General features: G+C 43.3%; 6 protein-coding genes across 6 annotated transcripts; 1 reads left to right on the top strand and 5 right to left on the bottom strand.

Moving 5' to 3' along the window:
• Positions 1-2,629: 2,629 nt before the first annotated feature.
• LOC108890643 (complement C1q-like protein 4) lies at positions 2,630-3,690 on the bottom strand. Its single transcript, XM_018687606.2, has 2 exons — positions 3,569-3,690; positions 2,630-3,483 (listed from the first exon to the last, which is right to left on the bottom strand). Exons 1-2 carry the CDS (start codon positions 3,669-3,671, stop codon positions 3,053-3,055), a joined length of 534 nt encoding a protein of 177 aa, XP_018543122.2. The 5' UTR covers positions 3,672-3,690; the 3' UTR covers positions 2,630-3,052.
• A 1,364-nt stretch (positions 3,691-5,054) lies between these two features.
• On the bottom strand, positions 5,055-6,639 carry LOC108890644 (C1q-related factor). The gene is made up of 4 exons (XM_018687607.2): positions 6,473-6,639; positions 6,196-6,297; positions 5,974-6,114; positions 5,055-5,877 (listed from the first exon to the last, which is right to left on the bottom strand). The coding sequence occupies exons 1-4, from the start codon at positions 6,477-6,479 to the stop codon at positions 5,447-5,449; spliced, it is 681 nt and encodes a 226-aa protein (XP_018543123.1). The 5' UTR covers positions 6,480-6,639; the 3' UTR covers positions 5,055-5,446.
• A 2,789-nt stretch (positions 6,640-9,428) lies between these two features.
• On the bottom strand, positions 9,429-10,491 carry LOC108890642 (caprin-2). The gene is made up of 4 exons (XM_051065513.1): positions 10,485-10,491; positions 10,264-10,378; positions 10,043-10,206; positions 9,429-9,952 (listed from the first exon to the last, which is right to left on the bottom strand). The coding sequence occupies exons 1-4, from the start codon at positions 10,489-10,491 to the stop codon at positions 9,519-9,521; spliced, it is 720 nt and encodes a 239-aa protein (XP_050921470.1). The 3' UTR covers positions 9,429-9,518.
• Positions 10,492-11,633: 1,142 nt separating this feature from the next.
• On the bottom strand, positions 11,634-15,852 carry ftr86 (finTRIM family, member 86). The gene is made up of 10 exons (XM_018687602.2): positions 15,302-15,852; positions 14,924-15,019; positions 14,449-14,845; positions 14,270-14,362; positions 14,115-14,165; positions 13,569-13,619; positions 13,422-13,463; positions 13,259-13,324; positions 12,974-13,176; positions 11,634-12,185 (listed from the first exon to the last, which is right to left on the bottom strand). The coding sequence occupies exons 1-10, from the start codon at positions 15,797-15,799 to the stop codon at positions 11,850-11,852; spliced, it is 1,833 nt and encodes a 610-aa protein (XP_018543118.1). The 5' UTR covers positions 15,800-15,852; the 3' UTR covers positions 11,634-11,849.
• A 362-nt stretch (positions 15,853-16,214) lies between these two features.
• nudt8 (nudix (nucleoside diphosphate linked moiety X)-type motif 8) lies at positions 16,215-20,019 on the top strand. Its single transcript, XM_018687603.2, is given in 7 exon segments — positions 16,215-16,459; positions 17,719-18,361; positions 18,363-18,436; positions 18,518-18,533; positions 18,536-18,652; positions 19,345-19,422; positions 19,520-20,019. Coding segments are annotated over 6 exon segments (1,113 nt in total). The 5' UTR covers positions 16,215-16,459; position 17,719; the 3' UTR covers positions 19,706-20,019.
• A 614-nt stretch (positions 20,020-20,633) lies between these two features.
• mfrp (membrane frizzled-related protein) lies at positions 20,634-25,984 on the bottom strand. The gene is given in 14 exon segments (XM_051065512.1): positions 20,634-21,058; positions 21,158-21,285; positions 21,465-21,599; positions 21,686-21,807; positions 21,915-22,063; positions 22,144-22,220; positions 22,298-22,423; positions 22,499-22,629; positions 23,437-23,468; positions 23,470-23,657; positions 23,753-23,920; positions 24,030-24,167; positions 25,607-25,761; positions 25,959-25,984. Coding segments are annotated over 14 exon segments (1,800 nt in total). The 3' UTR covers positions 20,634-20,833.
• Between the last annotated feature and the right edge of the window lie 133 nt (positions 25,985-26,117).

Here is a 26,117-nt window from a genome sequence, read left to right as displayed (position 1 = left end):
CATCTTAATCCAGATGTAGAGATCTTAGGTGTTTGGTTGCTCTATGTTTATTTGTTAGCGGACTGTAGAACTGTTGGTAAATATTACTGTTTGCAAAGGCATTGCATGTTCTTATACTGTTATTTGGAAGGAAGTTTGCCAATTGGTCCACTTCTAAAGCAACATTATGTAACTGTTTTACCTTTAAGTGTCACCTGTTCTTCCTCTATGTAACTTTTGCGAGCAGGTTTGATCCCCAGCTCCTGCTCCAGAAGCGGGGGATCATGGGTAATATACACCGTTCAGCTGTGTTTCAGTTCAGTGAGTGGGACTACGCAGTCGGAGCTCCAGTCAAGAAATTGATAGACTTTGTTTTTTGTACATGAAAACCACTGAACTGCTCGGACTCTGAGCCCAACAGAATTAATATTAATTAATATTATGACGTGTTTGGTTTTCAGTGAAATATCTAAACAAATATTGGATGGGTTGTCATGAAATTTGGTAGAACCATTCATGGTCCCCTCAGGATGAATTGTAATAACTTTGGTGAGCCTCCGACTTTTTCGTCTAGTGCCACTGGGTCAACCAATACTTTGGTTTATAACCAAATACCTACTTGGTATTCACATCAGCCTCGCTATAATTTGAGTTAAGTACCAAGCATGGATGTGTTATAGGAACTGGATACTGGACTCCTGAAGCCTGTGTGTACAGGTGCTAATGTTGTTCAGACAACATTAGCACCTGTACACACAGGCTTCATTGACCTCTACTGGTTGTTTGTAACCTGAAGTTGCACAGTTTCTACTTGTTTTTTGTCCCATCCTATTAGATAACAAGGTGTTTCCCTTCCCTAAATCTCTCATGGCTCCCGGGACAGTTCATTGTCTTTGTTCTTTAGAAAACCACCTGCATGTATGTAGTCCCAAGTCAGCTGACCTGGTTCTTCACATAGCCTTATCTGCGAGATGGAGGCCATGGTGTATCGGGTGTTGTATGTCCGCTTCGCACACATCTCTTTAAAACGGACTGGTTTGCGAGATGATTCACGCCACACAGCACAGAGATTGAAGAGATATGACGTGCCTTGACTTCAGATGTGATTTCAAACCACAGCTCTGAATTACTGCATAATAGTGCAGATAGAGAGTGGTCGTCTTTCTGAGATTGATTGATATGGAGGTGATGTAGTGCCAGAGTTCGTTTCAGTGGGATGAAGCCAGTCCAATTCATTAAAGATTGCTTTCTGAGGATTGAGGAAAATCACCTCCTTCCTTCTTGCTGGTTATTTATTTTATAAATTTCATATTGGATGTGTTATATGGGGTGTTGAACCACCATGAGCCACCAGAACAGCTTCAGTCCTCCTTGGCATTGGTTCTCCAAGTCTCTGAACTGTTCTCGCCGAATGAGTCACCATTCTTCTAAAAGATATTCCCCAATTTGGTGTTTTGAGGATGGTGGTGGAGAGCACTGTCTTAACACATCGGTTCAAAATCTCCCATGGTGTTCAACTAGGTTGAAATCTGGTGACTGTGAAGGCCTTAGCCAACGAGTCTTTACCCTTTTCATACTCCTCAAATATTCATTCAGAAACACAATGTTGTCTGTAGCAATGGCTTCAGCCATTTCCTTTTTTATATCGTCTCTTTTATAACATGTCTTCATCCTTGTTAAAACTTGACATCTACACTAGCCACATTGCAAATTGACCACCAGTAGTTTGTTTTGGATGTCTGGGCGTGTAATGCTAGTAGTAGTTAATGTAGCCTGGGGCCTTTAGCCTCAAGTGGGCTACAGAGATCTGGTAAACTCCAAACCTCCAGCTCATCCCTGTCTACAATTTCTTCTCACATATTTAGTACTCCCCAAGATGTATGAATTGGTGAAAGTTTCCATTTGAAAAAACATTACTCTCTCTAAATGCATTTTAGAAAATTAGACACTGTATTAGGTACATTGTTTAAAAAAGCTCTCGTTTAGGGTGTTATATTCTTTAGACTTCAAGGATAACTCTAGTGTTTTGGAACCCGGGCCTTATTCCTATCAATCATTTACGCCCAAAAACATGGGTGTAAATGATTGATAGGGACAAAATCTTTGCAATCGGTACAGTTACTCAGTAACAGCATGCCTGGAACAGCTGTGCTTGTATTATTGTGTGGTACTTTTACTTATGTAATGAATATGGATACTTCTTATGCCACTGAAAGTCACACAATAACACAAACAAACAAACACGTAGTGGTATAGAGATGTTTCTGGTTAAAATAAAGGATCTTCCTCTTTAATAAATAGGTCTATCACTGTAGGACTCCTATCCATAATGTTGTCAGACACTTATAAGAACAATCTGAGTCCATTAGATTACATTGCAGCAACTGTTCTAGCTCAATACTGCACCAAAGATTTTTGTCCACATCACTTACACCAAAAAACATGGGATAATAAGGCCTGTGTTCAATACTTAGTAGATCATCGTTATCTACAGTGTTGCTTAATATAGGGAACACATCTATGAATCTCATTATATGTATTGTATTGTAATCTACACATGGCTGGTGAAACAATTTTTATTTCACCTCATTATGTTCTGTAAGAAGAGTTCATACACAGAAGAACCAAAACTGTAAATAAAGTTCTTTATTGAAATGTCCATAGTGTTCTTAACTACAATTAAAATTTCATATCAAATCTTAAAACTATATCAAAAAACAGAGAGAGCAAAGTAAGGGTAACATTTCAATACTTTAATTTTGTCAACAATTTCATCAATGTAGACATCACATATCTTTTCAGTTGAAACAAAATCTACTATAACACCAACTGCTTTGTTTAAAATTCTGATTTATTGGGTGTTTTAGTGTGTTCAGTTCAGCGAGAAAAAAACGATGCTCATGCTTTCAGGTTACGTAAACTTTCAAATCGCATGGGCTGACTCCAGATGTGATGGATTTAAGGACGTGGCTTCCCTCAAAAAGAGCAGATTGAGATGAGATTAGGGGCACTGACAGAAAGTTTTAATCTAGCAGAAGCTAACCTTACATGCAGTGTGCAGCACCTCCCTAATTTATTCGGTAGGATAAAGCAGAAAGCCGCTGAAGGTGTTGTAGTGGCTGTCGTCGCAGAGGAAACAGCCTGGGGGCAGGTTGATGTCCACCCGGTCCCCAACGTTCAGCTGCAGGGCCAAGACGATCGTGGAGCTATCCTCTTGGTCATGGTTGTTTTGCTCACTGGACCCGGCCACCGTCCTGCCGTTAACCTGCAGCTGGGCACAGGCGGCCAAGGTGTTTTGAGGGGAACCGGCGTCGCTGTAAATGGTGACGGCGAAGCTGTAGATGCCAGAGCGGGGAGCGGTGAAGGCGCCCGTTGTCACGTTGTAGTTGTTGCCCAGGTTGAAGAACACTTTTTTATAGACAATGACTTTGTTGACGGTGGAGCGGCTGCTGCATTTGAAGGCATTGCCATTGAACAAGGCGACGGAGAAGGCAGAGCGGCTGGCTGGAGATGGAGAGAAAAGAGAGGACAGGGTAGAAATAGATCGCATAAAAAAGTACATCATTGTTGCTGCACATGTGTCGCTCACCTTCAGTTTTTTTGAAGCTTTGATACGTTAGCATGTACTCCCTCTCAAGCTTGTTCAGGCTGTCGTTGAAAAGCATCGCCAGCTTGTCCACCTCTCGCAGCATCAGGCAGCAGCTACAGGAACCCTCGTCCAGGGTGCACGCTGAAAACAAACACACATAAATACACCTTTTGACGATACTAATACACACGGATGAGCTGATTGCGATGCACCCACGGTTCCTCACCACTGCCAGAGTTAGAGTTGGGGTCTTGCGGTGAATCCCGACCAGGTCCTTCCCAGGAATTGTAAAAATTGGCAAAGGCTGCATGCAGCAGACACAGCAATACAATACCTGAAGGTGGGAGGCGGGGGGAAAGAGATGCCTGTTACTTTATTGTTATACATTTAAACCATTTCTACCTCTCTAAATGCTTTTATTCTCACCTCTCAACGCCATGTTGACGCTAACTGATGACAGCTTCAGGTGGATGCAATGTGCGATAGACTGATGAGGAGAGGAAGTATCATGGATATATATTTTTCTCAGAGCTCCTCCTTGTTTTATTCCTCCTCTTCTACTCTCGCTCCTCCTTGTTTTCGTTCTCTCTTTTTTTAATTTGATCATCTTCCGTTATACACGTGTATTTAATCTCCATCAACAGGTGCTCTCACTTTCAAATATCAGACGTACAAACACACCCTCCAGGGCTTTGTGCAGGCCAGGTATCGTGTGTTGTCTGGGGAGAGGTTGAGGATACGGTTTGAAAAGCTGCATTATAGTGAAAAACTTGGTGTTGTTGTTTGGGGGGGTGGGGGGCACAGTGGTGCATCAGTTAGCATTGTTAGCTTACCTGGTAAAACCTTGTAAAAATAGACACAAAACCTACTTTTTTATTTTGGCTTTTAACTGAATTTTATTCAACATTTATTTCCTGGATGGAAAACCATCCAGGAAATAAACACATCTCCTCTCTGTAGTAATTTAGCATTTTTTTTTGCACCTCACTTTTCTATTATTTTTCTATTAGTCTTATTTTGCTTTGCTATTCTTCACCTCACTGCAAATTTATGAGATTCATGATAGCAGTTCCTGTCATTTATTTATAATACAATCATTTATTGCTTTGTGCGTGGGTAACTTTGTGTCACATTGTGTTTTTGATGAAGTATGTCATACAGTAATCTGATTTATTGATCAATTAATGGCTGATCCAGTTGCTGTGTGTCAAATAATGAAGAGAGTTTATTCAGTACAGCTTTATTTATTCACATCTCGTATCAAATGTTTGTCTTTAATGCTTTTATCACAGATAAATCCAGAATTAGTCAACACACTTGGTTTATTATAGACTATTTATCTTTTAAATGTACCCTCAGGGTCTGCGAGGAAGGTGGTGACACACTAAAAGATTTAACTCATTAACCAGTAGCTAAGTTGTGTCTTTAGTGTAGATGGTTGATGCAAATAGAAACAATTCACAAGAAGTTTCTTCAAAAGTCTTGTTTATTTTGTTAAGTTTCAGGCACAGATTTGTTTTTAAAAAGCCATATTTCTACCTCAGTTTACATCATTTCACATCAGTAAGATGAAAATCAGCAGCTATTACAAACAAGATACTTGATATGTGACATGAAAAAGACATAAAAGCAATTTTTTATTTTTTGAATCCAGACAAAATGGATAAAAAACTTGGCGTCTCTCAAAAGGTAACTTAACAATTAATGGGACGTGATCTCAGGACAAAATAAGAATGGGAGCAGTGTGTATGGAACAAGTGAGAGTACATCAGATTAGACAGAGATTAGAGGCTACAAGTCACCACAGAAAGTTTTCATCTAGACTTAAATCTTGGGCTCAAGATGGTATGAAGCCTGGAGTGGCTACTCTTCACTAACTTAGTCAGTCGCGTACAGCAGGAAGCCGGTGAAGGTGTTATAGTGGCTGCTGCTGTCGCAGACGACACATCCTTTGAGCAGGTTGACGGTCACATTATCCCCAGCGTTCAGACGTATGGCCAGAACGACAGAGCTGCTGTCCTCAGAGTCCTGGCCTTTGTTTTCAAAGAGCTTGGCCACCGGTTCGCCGTTAACCATCAGGCTGGCGCAGGTGGCCGCGTTGATGCCAAAGGGGAGGGAGGCGAAGATGGTGAAGGCGAAGCTGTAGACGCCGGAGCGGGTCACGGTGAAGATGCCAGTTTCTGTGTTGTAGTTGTCACCCAGGTTGAGGAAGACATGCTTATAGGCGATGGCATGGTCTTCAGAGAGCGGGCCGTAGCACCTGAAAATCGTGCTGTCGGTCAGGCCGACGGAGAAGGCGCTGCGGCTGGCTGGAAATGAAGCAGAGAAGAAGAAGGAGAAACAGTTAGAGACACAGGAAGTGGATCAGTTTTGTTCTGCGGTGACTCCCGGTTTGTGTCGCTCACCTCTCATATTGTTGAGCGCCATCTTTGAAGTTGTCAGCTCCTCGTTCATCTTCTCAAGGGCCAGATGAAAGTAGTTCTCCGTCCTCTTTATCTGCTTCTGCATCAGACAGCAGCCACACGACGCCTGGTCCTGAAGACAATCTGCTCATACGAATAAACACATTAATACATAGATAAATACCTGACAAACAAGACAGACTTATTCTCTTAACAGTCTCTCACCGCTGTTGATGGAGGACCGTGGTTGCACTGTTGTGCTCTCAGGTCCGTTCCAGGGATTTTGCATAGCAAAAGCTGCATGCAGCAGACACAGCAAAACAATAGCTGGGGGGAAAAAGAGCAAAAGTAAATATCGGTAAACCCAGAAAATGTGAAATTAAACACACACTTCCTCCTTGTTTCAATTTCTAAAAGTCTTGAACCATTTTATCTTCCCACATTTTAAAAGACCCTAACCTGAGCTGCTTCCTTTAAGTCTGACTTTTCAGTTTAGTCTCACCTCTCATGTTTGATGCCAGTAAATAGTTCAGCTTCACCAGGACGTGATGTGCGCGGACTGATCACAAGACAAGAGTCTCATCGATATATATTTTTCTTGGGGCTCCTCCCTTTGTAATCCACTCTCAGTTTTATTCCTCCTTTTTTTTTAAAATTGCTCCTCCTTGTTTTAATTCATCGTCCGGCCCCATTTGACTTTCTAACTTCCTAACTGGAGATTCTTAAATTCACACACATACACCCTCCTGGGCTTTGTTGTTGATGCCACCCAGATATCATCTATCATCAGCTGGCAAGCATTATGGTTCATTGAGCCAGTTTCTTTTTCTTTTTTTAGCCACCCAGTCCAACCACTTGGTCCGCGGTTCCGTAAGATCATACTTTACTTCTTGGAGCAATATTCCCAGTATTGCGTGTTGAAGCCTCGTCTAGTCAGCCATATCTGCAGGGGGCATAATGAAAGGAGGCCCAAGCAGTTTAATAGCAGTTTAAGTGTATGCTATATACAAATGCAACCTCATGGTGGCACCAGAGAAAAGTGTGGGTGATTAAATTCAGGAGAACATATGAATGAACGTCTTTACAAATTTGGTGCCAAGTCCTCAACTAGATTTTAAAATGTTTTTGAGATAGTGTTGGACCCTCTGTCTGACTATGACCAGACTCCACTGACAGAAGCAATCATTGTATAGAATAGAATTGTGTTCTATTGTGAACTCTGAGTTGCTAATCTACCACTGTCTCAATCTGCTGGTTTGTTTGTTTTATTGTGTGACTTTATTGTGTGGTAAATATGCAGCTTGTCACAGTGAGTGGTATTGATTAATTCTTGGCAAGAAAGCGTATATATCTCAAAATCTCCAACTCTTCCTTTAAGTCTACAGTAGGAACTAAAACTATTACGTAGGTGTTTGTACCCTAATTTCCATCGGTTCAGCATCTTGTTTCCAGGGACTCCAGATATTGTGCATGCTTTTGGGCCTGGCTTAAATATGTTCTTGGTCAAAGCTTAAATAGCCTGGGTGTAGCTAGTTTTGGTGACAGTTTAGCTCTTCCTTCCTCAGTGGATGCGACTCAGTTAAACAGTTCTTTGTCCTCCTGTCCAATCGTTGACTGAAACCTGCCGACGACGCTGTTTAACTCATGTCCTCCTATCTTAGATTGGGTGACATCTAAACTTCTTGTAGGTATGAATGTTTGTTAGTCTGTAAGTGTTGGACATGAAACTATGAAACCCCTGCCAGCCTCTCTCCCAGTGTATACTGTGCCACAACATAAAATACCCCACTCGTGATTTTTTCAGCTTTTACGCATCTTTAAAAAGGTGGTTGCTAACAGGTGGCTAAATGAGACTACAGAGGTTGTCGATGTCATAATGACAAACCCAAAGAACAATCTGCTCACTCTCCGTCCACCTTTACAGCCTCGCTGTGTTTCTACTCACGCTCTTTCAAACTATCACTAACTTTCTAAGAAGAAAGGCTTTTGTAGAAGAGCTCAGAGCTAAATGAAATGACCAGTTGGAAGCTTAGTGGTGGAGATGTTGACGTCATGTGACCGTGGTGTAGTTGGTTTATAGCCGAACATTAGCTTTTACTTTGGAGATTGGATCAGCTTCAAACATCAGAACAGTGGTGTTCATCTGTGAAGATTATCTGATCAACTAAACCTGGAGGGATCAGAAACTTTAGCTGCTCACAGTTTATTTTCTGGAATAATCCAAAACACAATGAAAAAATCCCATTGGCTTTTTGTTGAGTGAACCAGGTGATGCTAACCTCCAGGTGACTACAAAAATAGATCATTCCTGCACCACTCTATTAGGGGACCTCCACCGACAAAACACATTGTGTGTTTACAAATCTCGGGGGCTACTACCGTTTATGTTTAGAAAGTTGCATTAAGTCTTTTGTGGTGGGAAGTCTGATAAAATCCCTCATGCATCAGTTTCAGTGCATGAGGGCTAAAATCCCTCATGTGCTGAAGCCCATAGCCCTCTACTTGAAGCTACATTAGCTGCTACTAGCAATAGACACTGGACTCTTCAGCTGAATTGGTTGCATTGCAGGTAATGTAGGAATCAGGTTTTGTCGAGGAAGAAGAATGCATGGAATACAACAGATGACATGTCTTGTTTTGATGCATTTATATTTTCAACTCTGTCATGACTTCAACAATGCTTAAGAAATGCAATGCTAAATCAATAAAGTACTCCATTAAAGGGATAGTTTGGATTATTTACCTAGTAGATTTGGGTTGGTAGGCAGTGGACGGGGTCAGCAGCAAAAACATGTTTTAGCCACTTAAATTCTCTATATCCACAGTGAACGACATGCTGTCATAATCTCTTATTTTTATTTTCTTTTATTTTTTCGTTTCTTCCATAAACAACTACGCCTCAAACAGCTGATCTGCAGTGTGATACCATAACGGACAAATGTGTTTTGGTCAACATTTGAGAAAATGTAGTAAGGGAAAGGCTTGGTTGGCAAAATAAAGTAATGAAAATATTCAAAACGTAGCATAACCTGATACAGATAATGGTCTTTCAGGTGACCATTTATAAAAGTAGCTAAAGTACATTTTGGCACTGACTCTCCATCAACACCCAAATCTATGAATAATCCGAACTATCCCTTTAACTCTCAAGAGTGCTATTGTAGAGATTAAAAAGAAAATACTTCACAATGCTGCCATTTTGGTCAAAATCCTGATTTATTATCTTGTGATTTTGCAGATTTTCCATCACATAAAATCAGTCACTGGAAAATTTATAGTCACAAGAAGAAAGATACTTGGAAGGGTTGGACATGTATAATAGAAACACAGGCATACAAGACGTTGAAATTTGATTTTTTTGATGCTTGATAAGGCTTCAAAAGCATTCAAAGCTGGTGAAATAAGACAATGGGAGCTTTATATTGTGATGGTGAGAATAGAACATCAGCTAGATTAGGGTAGGTCAGAAAGATTCATTCTAGCAGATTTAATCCTTATACATATAGTAACAACTGGTACAAAACCCAAAGCAGCTACGTCTCCCTAACTTAGTCAGTAGCATACAGCAGGAAACCAGTGAAAGTGTTGTAGTGGCTTTTGTCGTCGCAGAGGAAACATCCAATGGGCAAGTTGACCGCCACCTGGTCCCCGGCCTTCAGGTGGAGCGCCACGACAATGGTGGCGCTGTCCTCTTGGTCTTGCATGTTCTTTTCTCTGGGTCCCGCCACCACCTGGCTGTTGACCATCAGACTGGCACAGGCAGCCAGGGTGTTGCCAGGCGAACCGGCGTCGCTGTAGACGGTGAGTGCGAGGCTGTAGACGCCGGAGCGGGGGACGGTGAAGATACCGGTGTCGAGATTGTAGCCGTCTCCCAGGTTGATGAAGACGTGCTTGTAGGCGATGAGCTTATCGTCGCGGAAGGGGCCGAAGCAGTTCAAGGTGTTGCTGTCGGTCAGGGCGACGGAGAAGGCGCTTCGGCTGGCTGGATATTAAAAGAAATTGATTTTTTATGAAGCTGCAGTTGGAAAACCCTCAAATGCATTATATATCGTCACTCAAACACTTGTGTCACCTCTGACGTTGTTGAGGACAGTCTTTGTCTTTTCAAGGTCCTTCTCCAGCTCATTTAGGCTCATGTTAAAAAACATCTTCATCCTGTGTATCTGTTGCTGCATCAGGCAGCAGCCACATGATGCCTGGTCCGTAAGACACACTGAACACACACAGACACATATAGATCAGATTATGTGCATCCACATTGAGCATGTCCTCTATTTTCTTAGGGTCTCTTACCAGTTTTCTGTGGCGGGATCGACAGCTCTATTTTCCGAAGTCTTGCCAGGTCCGCCCCAGGAATAATCATTGGCTTGGGCCAACGCTGACTCCAGCAGACACAGGAGAACGATAGCTGAGAGAGACCCAGAAAGATAATTTTACAACTCAAAATATCCAACCATCTCACCACCAGATGTACATTGCCCTTATAGTTGCAGCTTGTTAACTCTTAGTCTCACCTCGCATGGTGTACGCTGGCAACTGATGAAGGCTTTAGAGGGGCAGAAGCTGTAGTAGACTGATGCAGGGTCAAGAGTCACACCTGTATATATATGTCTCCTCTGGCTTTCAGGTAGCCCCTCCCTCCACAGTCCGTCCCCTCATACCTGCACACCTATACGTCTCTATACCTTAACTCATTTCATTATGAGTGGGGGCATCAGACACTCACAGAAACACCCTTCAGGCCTTTGTGTTTGCGTAGATGTAGGTCAGGTATCATCTGTCCTCTGAGACAAGTTGTTCCCATCAGCAAACAAAGATAGTGCCCTTCCACTGTGTTTACAAATACATGAATTGTTTTATTGCGCATCTCTTTATTGTTTTGTGCAATAAACTTTTTTTATAGAGGTGTAAAAGTAGAGTTATATGAGCTGAGACTGAAGATTGTGGCCATCACATGCTAAATGCTGATATTGAATTGCATTGTTATTTTTTAAATCTCAAATTCAAGATAGATATTTTGCACCCAGAGCCCTGCTGTTTGTTGCATCTGTTTAGTGTTTTCCATCTTTTTTCCAATCAGGACAGGACACAACAAGCTGTTGCCACCATGTGGAAAATGAGAGTTTCATTGTCCTCCTGTGAATAGTGTTGAATTACTTGATTTAACTAGCACAAAGTGAGATAACACTTATGAATGTTTTGTAGTAAAAAAAGACTGACAGAAATGTTTCCTCCAAGATTGTGAGGTGTTAAGATTATAGTACAAGTTGATATAAATGTTTGATTTGAACGCCTATCGTGATGTGTCTTTTCTGTTTATGGATAAAATCTTACCTGTGTTTAGTGAAAGGAATGGGTGGACAAAAGACAGATGAAGGTCACATAGTTCTTTCCATATCCATGTGGGAATACTAAAGATACTACAGATAACATGAGAATGGAGAGGGGGACTTGAAAGGATCCAGGTCGACGAGGCTCAAAGATAAGATAGGCTGGTTATTCCTTTATTCACATTGAAGGTTGATGTTAGCTAACAGAATCTGAATTATCCTATGATATACACCCTAACGACGTAAATACCAGGAACTATTTGAACCATCAGTCTAAATCTAAATTTCCACAGGATATTAAATAGATGCTAATATCCATTAAAAAAGGATGTATAGATGAAGTGCATGTTTATTAATCATTTATTAACTTACAAAGACTTACATCAGGTCAATAAGAATATTATGAAAACAGGACATTCCTGAACATTTTCATTTCTTATCTAGAAGAATCTCCAGAGCAAGAAGACAGTTACTTCCTTTTTTCAAAAGTGTCACATGCTTCCAACCAGACCAGTGTCAAAAAACAATACGGCGTCATCTATATAGAACTTAATCCAACTGGCAAACAGTCACTGTGGCCCCTACTCCTGCCCAGAACCTGAACCCAGGGTACAGTGGCCCAGTGAACTGGGTCTGGTGCCGGTGGATGAGGTCAGCCTGATTGTGGGAGATGCGGTAAAAGGCCAGAACTCCTGCGTGTTGGTCTAGGTAGACACCGATCTTTTTGGCCTTTGGTGAGCCAAGGAGTTTTTCCTGCCCATCGTGCCAGAAGGAGAAGCCGGTCCCAGACCAGTACAAGCTCCAGGACTGGGGGTTGTGGCCCAAACGGCTTTTGTCATCAGAACCTTTACGCTCCATCTCCTTGTAGGCCACGCCAATGGTGATCTGTATGGTGGGCCAGAGAAGACTAGGTTAGGAAAGGAAAGGAAAGTCCTGGTGGCTGCAAACAGGAGAGTCTACATTCAGGTGGCTATCTGAGGCTGTACTTAGTCACGGTTCTGCTTTGGGCTAATGCTAACATCAGCATGCTCACATTGACAAATGCTAGTGTATTGATGTTTAGCAGGTAGTGTTAAACTAAATTTAGAGTCAATCTGACAGATATTTGCCAAGACATTTTACTCAAATCCACAAATATGAACCTTGTGATGACGCGAGAAAGAAAAGTAAGGAGATCACCTAAGTTGTTAGGTGTTCATTCATGAATAAACTGTGCAAAATTTCATGGTAATTCACCCAATGGTTGTTGAGATAATAACCAAAATGTTGAACCACCAACCATGCAGACCATACTGTCGGTGACTAAATAAAAATGAGACAGTGTATATAATATGTCACCCAAGTACTGAATTCTAAGTACCTTACTATAAATCACTATGATCAGTGATTTCTTGCAGAAAAGAAATGCAACATTTTTGGGTACATGAGGACATAAAATCCAGGTCGAAAATCAGTTTTAATTGATCTGTGTCTTTTAAAAGCAACAAGCATTGTTACACCCAAGGTTAGAAAAGGGATGAGGGATAATATGGATGAATCTTTTAGAACAAAGTTGCCAGTAATTTGGGCAAATTGGACTCTACAATAAGCAGACTAGTGTATTTTTACATAACTGATTTCTATTTATCTGTATCTGTATCTATAGCTGAAAACACCCATATCTAAAGACCCACCTTTTGGCCGGTCCACTCCACCTCCCAGTAGTAAGGGCTCCCACCCAGAGGCTCTCTGCAGAGGACCTGTCTCCAGAAGTGGAAGCGTTCGGGATGGTCCGGCGGGTTCAGGTTTTCGGCCCGCATCGTGGCCTTTCGACCTCCATCTGAAAGCTGCACGTGGCGATACACCGTGTTGGGGTCCATGGTGGGTTCGAAGCGAACTAAAAGTTAGAGGATGTATGTTAGACTTTGACACTGTGGTCTGTATAATCTATTTCATATTGTGGAGTTTGATGGACTCACATTTCAACAGCTCTCCTCTAGTCTTTGGTTCTGGATTCACAAGCCCTGTCGTTGCTGCAGGAGGTGCTAAGAGCAAAAGTCAAAACTCATCACCACACTTTCTACTTCTACAAGGTAAATTAGTTGATTAATATGTGCAGGAATCTCAAGGTTTTGTATTTACCTTGAGGTTGTGGAGGAGGGAAGGGTAGAGGAGGGGCTGAAGCTTCATGTTTAGAGAGATGGGAACAAAGGGAACAGGTAAAGCAAAGATATCTTCAATTCAGTGACCTTTAATGTATATATATGTGGCAGGCTTTCTTATTCTTACCTTGAGGACATACAGGATGAGGAACTGGATATTTGGATGAAGATGTATGCCCTGGGAGAAAAAAGCATGATGGCACATTAACATATCTAAAAGCATTAAGAGGAGACTGTTATGTATATTCATTTGATCGTAATGTCATGACTGCATGGAAATACAGTTTTCGGGTCCAATTTCTCTGAGTCTACAAGTTTACAGGATGGCTGTGTCCCGTGTGGTTTGAACAGATCTGAGTCCAAAAACTATTCCATTTTTATTTTACCACTTCTTGAGTGGTGAGTGATGAGAAGAGGAAATGGCTGCGAAGCTAGATTAGCTAGCTAACATTAGCACCCACTGGCGTCAAACTTTGTCTTTATTTGTTTAAAAACTAAAACTTATCAACTGTAGCCATTTCCTCTTCTCTGTCTCGTCACAGTGAAAGCAGCAGAATGACAACTGAATGTTTTTTGGACTCAAACAACACGGGACACAGCACAAGTTGGACCCGGAAACAGTATTTTCATTGACTGTGATGCCACGACCTAACAAATGGATTAAGTTTCTTACCTTGAGGTCGCGGAGGCGGCAAAGGTGGAGGGTCTGTGGTCATTTCATACACTATAGAAAGGAGTTTATTAGCTATAAGAAACTTGTCTGAAAGTTTCCTTTTCTTCAGTATGTAGCTAATATTGAAAACACAGGATGATTTTATTTTTGTGTACCTGTGTTTTGTGTAGTTGGTTGACCACAGGTGTCACCTGATGAAGCTCCTGCTGCTGCAACAGTGGGAGGTGAAGCTTCAGGGTTGGGATTCACTGCAGAGAGAAGAGAAGAGAAGATAAGGAGGGAGGAGAGGAGGAGAGAAGAGAGGACGGGAGGGGAGGAGGAGGAGAATACTGACCTATAGAGGCGATCTTGGTCAGACTGGCCTTGCAGACCTCCTGTATCGACGTCTGTAACTCCTTCATGGCCGAGCGGACGGAGGCCACCACCTCCTCCTCCTTACTCAGCACCGACACACCTGTCGCACCTGTCTGACCAAGCGGCTCCATGATCTGGAAATTCTTCAGGAAGCAGATGTGATCCTGCATGTCAGCCAGTCTGCTCAGCTCCTCGCTCCTCCACCGGAGCTGTGCCACCTCCTGCTCCAGCCTGTGGATCTGCCCCTCCACCTGGCTGCCCAGGGAGGTCTCGTGGGCGCCGAGGAGCTCGCCAACCTGGTTGTCTGTTGTGCTCACAGTCTTGGTGAGCTCTGAGAATAAATCTGTGCTCTCCTGCTCCAAAGCCTGGACCAAGGCCTGAGGAGGAGGAGGAGGAGGAAGTTAGGAGGAGTAGTGCAAAGGTTTCTACAGTAAATAATTATGATTGTCACTTACTTTGTGCTGGCGAGCAGCATGAGGGAGCTCCACAAGCTTCTTTTCTGTCTCCTGAATCCTCCTCTGCACCTCCTCCTGCATCTGAACCAGCTCCTTCTACAAACAGAAACAAAACAAAACAAAAAGTTTGTGATGCCACAAAATATTCTGGAGGAGGAAAGGAGAGGAGAGGAAAGGAGGAGAGAATTGTCCTTAAAGTAGAGGAGGAGCTTGTCCACATGTGACAGGGAAACAAACCAAACTCAGTTGTTTTACAAGTCGTTCAAGTTCAGCGACATTTTGAAAAAACCTGCAGTTGTTGCAACACAGTTTTAGCTTAACCTGCACCTCCTCCACAAAAACCAACACGAGAGAAACACTTTTTAGAAACCAGCGTACCTGTCTGTGAGTCCTCTCCTCCTCCGGTTTGAGCACATGATGTCCCTTGTGTCCCTGCTGACAACAGACCTCACAAACACACTCCCTGTCCTCGTGGCAGAACAGGTCCAGGGGTCGGTTGTGGTGAGGACAGGGTCTGGGCTCCACTGTGGGGAGCTGGGGGTACACACTGCCCTGTTGCCCCGGCCCCGGCCCCCCAGGACCCGGCAGGACCTCCAGGTAGATGGGATTGGATGGTGGAGCTGTTTGCTTGATGCTGTTGGTTCTGAGTTTCTCCATGGCCTCCGCAAGGACGGTGCTCTTGGCCAGCGAGGGTCTGGGGTTGAAGACCTGCCTGCACTGGGGGCAGCTGTACTGGCCTTTGCTGTCCCCTTTGTCCCAGTGGCTCTGGATGCAAGCCAAGCAGTACGAGTGCCCGCATGGGAGCGTGGCCGGGTCCTTCAGGGTGTCCAGGCAAACCGAGCAGACAAAGGTCTCCTCCTCGGTCCAGGTGGCCATTACGGTGGAAGGAAGGGGAGCTAGAAATAGGAGAACGCACTCAAAGATGGCAAGGTTTGAAATGCCAGTTCACATGAATCACATGCTGCTTAAAAACCGAACCAGGGTTCAGGGTGGGGCCGGTAAAACAGGTGGGGTGAGGAGTTTCTCCCTGATGTCATCGGTGCTTCCCAGTTGATCAAATCAAATCACCTCATGAGCAAATGGCCGTTTTACCTCAATAATGACCAAAAAAAGAATCATGGAGTGTTAATAATTTGATCAAAACAGTAATATTTGGATATTTATCAACCAAAACAATAATATACTAGTGTTTTAGTCCACTTAGTCAAGGAAACAGGCCTGTTTTAAAGTTCAGCCTAAAGAGGATAGACTGGTTTTTCACCTGAGGGCGTGTCTGGTGATGTCAGTTTCTAACAACAGGTGGATTTCCCGATGAATTCATCACTGAATAATGTAAAAACGTCTGTCTCACCTCCAGGCCTTTGTTTATTTGCAGTAAAAACCGGCCAAATGGAAGCAGGTTGTGAAATAAGTTTGACTGCGTCGTGGCTGCGCAGTGAGGGGCAAGGGTGACGCGCACGAAGCTGCCCTCCGCCAAGTTGGCTAACAGCAGCCGGCTAGCTGAGGGAGAGAGCTGTAGCTGACTCAACTTTCAAGGTGAGTGGTTTCCGCCTCTGAGTAACATTTTTACCTTTTAATCTCGACCATTTGCGTATGTCTGACTTTCTGTGGTGGCATGTCAAAGCTGTGCCGTTCACCAAATTTAAATTTTAGCATGCTAACGTAGCTAACTTTCAGTGTTGCTAGTTTCATGCTAATGTCTTGGCTAGCTAGTTAGCGTGGATACAGTGTGACTTTTAACCCAAATTAGATGTTGATGGCTGCTGAACCAGACTGTGGTCGCTTTAGTTGGTAGCGGAGAGGCCACACACCTGATACTTTAACATAATATGACTTTTCATACGTCAGTGACAGAGCTCAGTTAGCTGGCTAGCTAGCAGGTGTAGCTAACAGCTAATAAACTTTGACAAACAAAGTGTATCCGAGCTCAGATCAGCCTGAGTTAAAGAGACACACTCATCAGTCTACTTATCAGCTCATCAGCTCATGCTAATGTTTTTTCCAAGATGTTGTTATTCCTCCTTCACCTCTTCACCTGGGCTGTGAGATAAACTGAACTTCACATGTAGTTAGCCCACTGACAACAAACAACACAATAATAATAATGATATTTATTATCATATATACATACCTGTATATGTACATAGATATACCCTGTAAGCATATATATGTACACATCTGTATATCTTTGTATAAATAACTAGTTCAACTACACAATGTAAACAAATGTTGGGAGAAAATGTTATTTCCAGTGTGCTTACGTAAATGGAAATCCTTTAAATTTCAAATTTAAAGGATCTTATGAAACAAGCTCTGTGGAAGGAAAAAGAAGCTTGGACCAGCTTGTGTCGCAGTGGTTTGGGGCTGAAAACACTGTGGAACTGGTTTATTGTTTATTGTTTTATTGTCATGTACAGGTAACAACAATCATTTACCAATAATGAAACTCTGGTGAAGAGTTAGGGCAAAATGGGCTGCAGGACGTCCCTGAAAGTCCATATCCATGACGCTCGTCCTGATAAATTCAAGGATGAACATGGGAACATACTGAGAGGAGAAAGGAAAGCGCTTCTGCCAAGATATACAGGACTTTGAACGCCTCAGTCCTGCTTTATTCACTCTCACAGGTGTCTAGTGGAGACTGATGAGTATTTTGGCATCTCTCTCTGGATTTAGCATCTTCCTCACTAATTTATTCCACTCCTTATCTCCACGTTTCCTATAAATACCTTTCTCACACACTTGCACCGTTAAATCCACTAAGACTTCCTTTGACTGTCTGTTTCTTCTTGTAGGATGTTCAGGGGCCCTCAGATCCTGGTCCGGTCTTGTCCCATAAGGTCACTGGTGCTATGGAGAGAATCCTACCTCTCTGCTTTCTCGACCCTGTCCACCACAGAGACTGGATCCTGTTCAACAGAGCTGTCTTTATTTAGCTCGGACTGTGAGGCTTCATTTCAGGACCTCGTATCCAAAGCCGGCTGTCGTCACCCCCCTCAGGTTTCTACCTCTGTAAATGCCTGGAAATGCACCATAGAAGAAGATTTAGGTCAAAGGCCCAAAGCTGTGAGCACTTACTGGGACTGTTTATCCAACACAGCTCGCCTTCTGCCCTGGACAAGGCCTTTGGACTTTTGCCCACTCTTCAACAAGACCCAGTGTGACCTCCTCCAGAGCCGTTTTTGTTACAGACTTTTCAGCTCGTCTGCACGGATTCTAACCCGCTTTCGTAGCCGTCCTCCTCCGCAAATCAGAGCCGTTCATCGGGCCGCCCCTCGCGTGGTCGACACCTGGAGAGACTGTCTGTCCCTGGAGAACGAGAGCAGGTGTCGACAGAGGCTGGGGCCCAACTTGAAGCTCTACGAGGGAGAGAAGGGGAGGACAGCGGCGGGTCAGAACCAGGGGAGGTGGGCGTCCGTCCTGGTGTCTCTCTGCTCCTGTCGAGGGGCAGCCGGCGTTTCTCTTCACCCTGCGATCCAGCACATTGAAGGGGAGGCACAAGGGAGATGTCAGGTTAGTTAGCAGGCTACAAACAGGTTAAAAAAACATTCTGTAAGCAGAGCGTGTCCTTACTTCCTTACTTTTTTGGTGTAGTTTTGCAGGAGGGAAGAGCTGATCCGTTCGGACAGAGATGTGGTGGCGACGGCGCTGAGGGAAGCTCGGGAGGAGCTGGGTGTTACTGTGGCGACGGAGCAGGTGTGGGGCGTCCTGAAGCCTCTGAGGGACAGCGTGAGTTTAATCAACGTGGTACTGTACATGAAGTTGTTGTGTGCCACTAGAAAAATTTATTTTGGTTGGAAAGTTTAGATTTTGTTCTAATTGGACAGTCTCTATTAGTGCTGCAACCATTAAGTATTTTCATTATAGATTAAGCTCTCAGCTGTTTTTTTTTTATTAATCATTAAAAGAAAATAGTAAAAATCTTCTTAATAATAAAAATTGCAAGAGCTGAATTGTTAAGTTGATGATTTTTTTCCCCCTGACCATCTGTCCAAAACCTCATGAATATTTAATGTGTTGGTAATTTAAATTGATAAATCAGTTTAATCAACTGTTGATAAATTTTCAATCAATCTACTAACAGATTCATCAATAAATTGTCCCAGGACTATCCTCGATCAAGGCTGAAGTCATTAAAATAATAATGATCTCTTACACTGCACTGTCACTTTATTTTTCGTTTTAACCTTTTAAAATTCCTTTCTAAATGCCTTTACATTTTGTCTTGATGCTTTTTATCTTATGTAAAGCACTTTGAATCACCCCTAATCAGGTCAATGGAAACTTGTCTGTACGTCCACAGACTCTGCAGCCAAATCTATCTTCATAATAAAGTACAAACTGTTTGTCGTTTCGTGTCACTTTTTTGGTAATTTGATCAAATCTGTATCTAAATTTGTGTCTTTTGTGTTTCTCTTCAGTCGGGGATGATGATCGCTCCTGTGCTGGCGAACCTCGGTCCTCTGGAGGAGTTGTCCTTCAAACCAAACCCTGGAGAGGTACAGTCCTCCCTACGTCTTAGATCTAAATGAAATAGGCTGACTTCTACTCAGAACCAAACACATAATGTGCTTCTTTCATCTGTTTCCGTCTCAGGTGGAGGAGATCTTCACCTTGTCCTTGTCCCACCTGTGTGACCCCAAGAACCGCGGCTATACTCACTTCCGCACCGGCGACAAGTACGGCTACACGTTGCCGGTGTTTCGCAACGGGAAGCACCGAGTGTGGGGCCTGACGGCCGTTGCTTTAGACCACACCCTGAAACTCATTGTTCCTCCTTAGCAGCTCAGTCGCCGTTCACCAGACTGAAAGATCTGATGATGAGAAACGTGCAATCAAGCTTTGTGTAGCGAAATCATGTCAGGAATCAGCCACACTATTTTCATTTTGAGGTATAGAACCTATATATATATATATATATATATATATATTATGGGTTTCTTTCATTTTAAATCCTTCAAATCCTCGTTATTCAGCTTCAGTTATCAGTTTTTCTGTTTCCGGTTTTATCTGACACATAAAATCTGGACTGTTACAAACACTGAAATAAGAGGCACATCATTAAGAACAATGCAATAAAGGTTGTTTTAAAGGTTTTCTGTCTGCATTGTTGATTAGTCCAAATATGTTTTTACATGACATCAAAGCAATAAATTGTGTAAAAGTAATTTCTAACTGTTTGATTTTCTGTTGGAGAATTTCATTTGGTTTATAATCAAACAAAACTTCAAAAATATTTCATTTAGGTGCTTTAAAGCAACAAACTAACTTTGAGCCACAGCGCCCGCTGCATCCATGAGTGCTAATTAACTGCTGGGCTCAGAGTCAGAGAACAAAGGCTATCAACGGTGTATATTACCCATGATCCTCGGCTTCTGAAGCAGGAAGTGCTGTCACTGTAACAAACACACCAAACTCCATTTAAAATTCTTAATATTTTCTAATTTTAAAGTTTCTTGGCTGGATATCAGAGACGAACGCCTTAATGACTTCTCGAGTCTTTTTAACTGATCTACAGTTCAGCATCACTCTTGAACTTGCTGGGCCTGACTCCAGCAGTTTAAGCCGCTGACTATCACTCAGTTAGCAAAGGGATCGAACCCACTCACCAAAATTACAGAGTGGTGTTCAGCTAAGGCTTCATTCTTCCTTTTACAAGTCTGAACCATCAAAAGGACTCCGAAGCTGATATTTTAAGGTAAAACAGTCATAATGTTGCTTGAAGCTTTTATTTCTTAGCTACTGTGCCACCATTTTGTTTATGTACAGTGCAAACTTTACAGGCAGGAGTGTGTAAGTGATGGTTGCAGTCCAGAAAATGAGTCTCCAGTTCTGTAAAATGCAGGATTTTTGGTCCTCAAACACTGCCGTGAAACCTGCTGCTCTCTTATCTTGAAAACTCTTGAAGCGTCAGGGCAGTGAGCACTCCATCGGGTCCTGTGAGTCCGGCAGGAGGTGACAGTTGAAGGGCCAGCTGAAGGAGAAGAGATCCAGGGCCTGGCTGCACTGCCGCTCGGCTGCAGAGCAAACAGAGCGGCAGGGCTGGAGGACGCCACCCTGAGGGCTGCACTGGGGCAGGAACATCCCGCACACCAGCCTCTGCAGGGGCTCGAAGCAGGCCAGCTCCATCAGCACCTGGACCGACAACACAACGGGGTGTCAGTGTTTGGAGATGCAGCAGCAACAGGAGAATAAAGGTACATTAAAGAGGTTATGTATGATTGTAGCTGTTACTCTGTACTGTCGCAAGAGTGTGGCGGCCTCTCTCTGATCGGCAATGGACAGCCAGATGTTTGGGAATGAAGTGAGGTTGTAGCTGAGGCCCTGACACATCTCCACCTCTATAAACTCACATGATGAAGCTGAGGGTGTGGAGACAAGAAATCAGTCTTCTCAGGTTTATGGTATAATCAAAGCAATCAAATCATCGACATGCTGCAAACTTTTATTTTGAAGGGGAGGCCTCGATCTGATTCTGGAGACAAAGCAGCTGTATCTGTGACAGTCTAGCAGATTGGGGTCAGAGATAGCAGGAACTCACTGAAGGGAGGGTAGGTGGAGTTGCCACAGCCCTGTTCATCTGCTCCGTCGGGGCAGTCGTTCCATCCATCGCACAACCACTGCGGCTGAAGGCACTCCCCGCTACTGCAAGCAAACTGGCTGGGCCCACATGTCCCTTTAGAGGAAAGAGTTTGAAGAGTGATTGTAGAAAAAAACAGGGCAGGACGTAAAATGAATCGGCAGGAACTCACTGTCCAGCACCTGACACAGCCTGGTATGTTGCGTTGAAGCCGCTGTCGGCCACCCCTTCGTCGGCCACAAACACCACGGTCATGTGAGAGCCAGAGGAGGTCAGGTCCGGTGGGAAGGTGGCACCGCAAAACCTGGGACAAAATGCAGAGGAAACAAAAGATGGTTGTTATATAAGTCACACAAAGGAAGACACACATTTTTACCCTTCAATATACAGAATTTAAACCAAAGGTCCCACCTCCCCAGGACTCTTCCAGCTCCGGTGTCGGCGCTGTCGTGCACCTCAACGTAGTCGAACTCACAGACGTCCTGAATCTCCAGGCTGAAGTTCCTGAAGCTCAATGTGATCACGTGACCTTCCTCGACTGATATATACCATATACAAAGCTAATAGGAAAACGGAGGAAACTTAGGGTTAGGCAACAAAACACAGTGTGTTCAGCAGCCTTGAGTAGTTTTGAAAGTACCTGCTGGTGAGGGTATGGCTTGGGGTGGTTTGGACTGGACAGGTAACCATAAGGACCGGTCTTCTGCCCTCCACACTCTGCAGGTAGAATCAGTATCCATGAGTTAACCCTTGAGTCCTAGTGTGTTCAGTTTACTCAGGGTGCAGGCTCTGACCTTTGTGTTTATGGCTGCAGTTCGCCTCGTCCGTCTGGTCGTGGCAGTTTGGATGACCATCGCACACCGACACCGGCAGCAGGCAGCGTCCGCGGTCACACATGAACTCTTCTCTGGAGCAGCTCTCTGTGAAAACATACATGCAGATTAATGAGAAAGAGCACAGGTGTAGACGTGTGAGTCCAGGTGCAGACTACTGACTGTGTCCAGGCTGTATGGCCCTGTACTGAGCCGAGAAGCCGGTGCCCGCGATGCTGCTGTCGGAGCGGAAGGTCACCCACACCGTGCTGCTGTTTGTGTTGACCGTCGGTGGTGCCACGTTACCGCAGAATCTACAGGAAAGAAAATACACACCTTTTGATTCGAGAATAATCTCACTTAAGTCTGAACTTTGCACTGTAAATCTTTAAAAGAATTCGTGAGCAGGACTTATATATTACAGTTTCATGAATCATGTTATGTCACTTTTCCAAGAATGCAAATTAACAAAAATGTCAATACATTCATGTGTACTGAAATCTTTCCAGGGAACCTCCAGTACCAAGAAGTGCTCTGTAATCATGCACAGACCTTTAGTGCCATCTAGTGACAAATTAAGGTAATGACATGAAATCTGATGATTTTCCTTCAAGCAGAACGAGTAGAATTTCAGGCTTTGCCATTTTCATACACTCAAACATCCATATTTTCTTTAAGATAGGTGCAGATATAGGTGCAGAACAAATATCACTGTCTGAGTTGTTCATCAGGTCAGTTAGATTAGTTAGTAGGGCCACTGTGATCACCCCCTCCATAAGTCCTTTCAGCTGTTATCAGGCCAGTGTTATAGAGTCTCCTTGACCAGGAAAAGGGCATATAAAACAATTTATTCCTTCAGCTGTGAATAATTTAGATGAAATGGCATGACTAAACCTTTTTTTTAAAAGCCAGAAAACAAAAACTTTTACCCTTAGCACTGAAGACTTTTTGAAATATTGTTGGATGACATGTCTTTGAATTGATTCTGATGCCTGACACTGTTTGTGGCTACTGTTTGTTGTTTCTCTTCTGAGCCTATTTTATTCTGTTCTGTTCTATAGTAAGAACTAAATCTGTACAACAGGAGAAAAGCCTGCTGGTTTGGGGGTTTGCTGACCAACCTGGTGACCACGGAGCTCTGTTCGGTTTGCTCCTTGCACCTCTAGCCAGTCAAACAGACAAGGAGATGGTCCCTCCACGGTCAAAAAGGAAACGTGGATCTGCACCAAGGAGGGTGGTGGGACTCGGATCACCCACACACACAGGGAGTTGGGGGGGTAGGAGCCGGGGTGGTTTGGAGAACTGAAGCTGCCCTCTGGGTCTGTCAGTACACCTCCACAACCTGACAGAAATGATAAGGTTTGTATTTGGTGAGAATAGACATGACAATGATGAATTTTTGTATGACACATTTGGCATATTTTTTGGATCGCCTACGTGTTTCAGGCAAGGGGATCTTCGTGGGTTGTGGTGGTGCTGTACTGTCCTGTTGACTTCTGTTTGAAGGGATTGTGGGTAAAGTGTGGGACTCTCCATCTCCTGTACTCAGTAAGTTTGGAGGGCTGGTGGGCAACAACTGATCCCCCACTGCCTGGCCTTTTATCTCTACACCAGGGGGAATGAAAACATGACAAGACGCCTGGTCAGAGGAGAGGTTCTTTCTAACTGTAATTTATTGTAATGACTGATTCAAAGTGACTTTACAGTGACTCACGACTGAGGATGAGGGCCAGCGCCAGTCCGAGGGCCACCAACAGGAGCAGGGCGGCAGCAGATGCCACCACCACCCCCCAGCCACAACGTGGACTCCGTAGACGCATTACACATACCCCAAACAAACCCCAGCCGAGGCCTGAATGACAGAGCACATAGACATGCATATATAAACATGCTTTTAATATATAATTTAGATGTTAATTTCCTTTCATTTAACACCTAATTTGTGTTAAAATGCTATTATATGTAGTATTGCCACTATGTCAGCCAATCCTCTCTTACACTTTCCAGTAAATCAAAATGAAAGCTATAAATAAACTACTGGACTTTGCCTGGTTTTGCAACCAGGACTGCAGTCATTGTGTAATTTAATTTGAACATGTTTTTATCTTAGTTTACTAACATGTTTACTGCCACAAATCTATCATACTGTTTTAATTTGTATTGCCCTTCCCGAGGGTAGGATGTCCTAAACTGTCAGAAACAGATTTGAAAAAGGAATATTCAAAATTAAAGGAAGATATAGAAGAAGATATATGGAAACAAGGACTCAGGCAAAACAGTATAATGGGGCAATTGTTATGAGCCTCCTACAGCTTCCCAAATAATGTACTTTTTACATGAATCATTTCAAACTGTTGTTTCTGAGTTTGGCTGAAAGTAAACACTGACTATAGCAACTGTAAAGGGACATTATTACACTTGCTGGTTGATCGTACCCCTGAAACTTTGAAACCTGAAATTTTTCAATGTAGTCATTTACGCTGCACTTCGCCACCAATCCAGCAGGGGGTGCAGTAGAATATTATTTAACTTCTACCTGTTGCTACATGCTTCCTAATGGGTCTTCAAGTCTGGCAAGTTAAGTTTTTCCCCACTTAGAAACAGAAAAAGGATGGACAACTGGAATCCACCTGCTGTTTGACTACTGCCGTTAAGCAGCTACGGAGGATGCTAGCTCTGCTAACACACCTGGTGCCGCTGAATGTCGGAGCGCCACACACTCGGACAGTTCAGAAGAGCAGCAGGACGAGAAAGCAACGGAACAGAGATGGGGATACAATAATTTGGATTCGGCGGATGCACCTGTAAGTAGCCCTTTTACTAACTTGTTAAACTTTATATAATTATTCGTTTCTTTTATTCTTTATTGACACCTGGATATCGTTATTGATTGTGCAATTGTTGATGTAGTCAGCACTCCTCTTTGACTCTGGACGGGTGTGTTAATTGCGCGGCAGACGATTGACAATGTGTGTTACATCACCGACATGATTTCACATTGTTGTTTGTCCGCTTTGCATGGAGATAAAAGGTTGTTTCTTTCACCGTATCTGTTGTGTTCCTGTTTTTGTATGTATTCAGTAAATGATTGAACAGATTGCCCTGTGATACTGATGTAATACGGTCACAGTAATCTCGAACGGGTTCGAATGCGGCTCAGCCAATCACAACCAAGGACCTGAACGTTCCATTTTATAATCTGCGTTCTCTTAAAGCCAGAGTCAGAAACAGGTGTTTGAAATGATTTACAATATAACAATTAACACCAAGCGTCCCTATTGGCTGACTCACCGGCCGCTGGTGGTTTGATTGGTTCAGGGGTGGACGAGGACGTCCTGAAACCCTCCACCCTCTCTTCTCGCTCCCCCTCCAGCTCAAAGGCAGGGTTGCAGAAAACATTCTGTGGAAAGCAAAGCAGGAAAAAGTGGAAATCAGAATGATAAACTCTTCATAGCTTGTGGCTGCTAATGTTAACATTAGAAAACTTAAGATAGATGTTGCTGTGTAACAAACAGTGAGTTTGCTAACTTTATTAATGTTTTATTTCCTTGCTCTCAGTCAGACCACCTAAAGATGTGACCACAAGATTGGCATATTGTCATTTTTTTAAGTTGAACTTTTTAGCAAACAGTTGATGATTTACATATCCAGCAATTTATTTGCAGTCATGTTTTTGTCTCCTGGTGAATATACATCCAATATTCACTCTCTTTTAGTTCTCTTCATGGTTTCTCTAAATAATAGCTAACAAGTCAGGGCACCCTGAGGCAAAGATTTACTGTTGGACCCACTCCACTCCCCA

The sequence above is a fragment of the Lates calcarifer genome, linkage group LG21 (genome assembly GCF_001640805.2).
Source record: "Lates calcarifer isolate ASB-BC8 linkage group LG21, TLL_Latcal_v3, whole genome shotgun sequence".
Lineage (NCBI taxonomy): Eukaryota > Metazoa > Chordata > Actinopteri > Centropomidae > Lates > Lates calcarifer.
The sequence above is the reverse complement of the archived record's forward strand: the minus strand, read 5'-3'. Positions and strand labels throughout refer to the sequence as shown.

Bases quoted from the DNA above. Each gene is read 5' to 3' on its own strand.
- LOC108890643 (XM_018687606.2), bottom strand. From the start codon at position 3,671: ATGCTGCGAGAGGTGGACAAGCTGGCGATGCTTTTCAACGACAGCCTG. The intron at 3,484-3,568 runs GTGAGCGACACA...CTCCATCTCCAG, and splicing joins AAGCTTCAAAAAAACTGAAG to CCAGCCGCTCTGCCTTCTCC.
- LOC108890644 (XM_018687607.2), bottom strand. The intron at 6,115-6,195 runs GTGAGAGACTGT...TCGTATGAGCAG, and splicing joins ACGGTCCTCCATCAACAGCG to ATTGTCTTCAGGACCAGGCG. The intron at 5,878-5,973 runs GTGAGCGACACA...CTTCATTTCCAG, and splicing joins GGCGCTCAACAATATGAGAG to CCAGCCGCAGCGCCTTCTCC.
- LOC108890642 (XM_051065513.1), bottom strand. The intron at 10,207-10,263 runs GTAAGAGACCCT...CATAATCTGATC, and splicing joins GATCCCGCCACAGAAAACTG to TATATGTGTCTGTGTGTGTT. The intron at 9,953-10,042 runs GTGACACAAGTG...TTTAATATCCAG, and splicing joins TGTCCTCAACAACGTCAGAG to CCAGCCGAAGCGCCTTCTCC.
- ftr86 (XM_018687602.2), bottom strand. From the start codon at position 15,799: ATGGCCACCTGGACCGAGGAGGAGACCTTTGTCTGCTCGGTTTGCCTG. The intron at 14,166-14,269 runs GTACACAAAAAT...TCCTTTCTATAG, and splicing joins ACCAACTACACAAAACACAG to TGTATGAAATGACCACAGAC. The intron at 13,177-13,258 runs GTGAGTCCATCA...TCTAACTTTTAG, and splicing joins TAGAGGAGAGCTGTTGAAAT to TTCGCTTCGAACCCACCATG.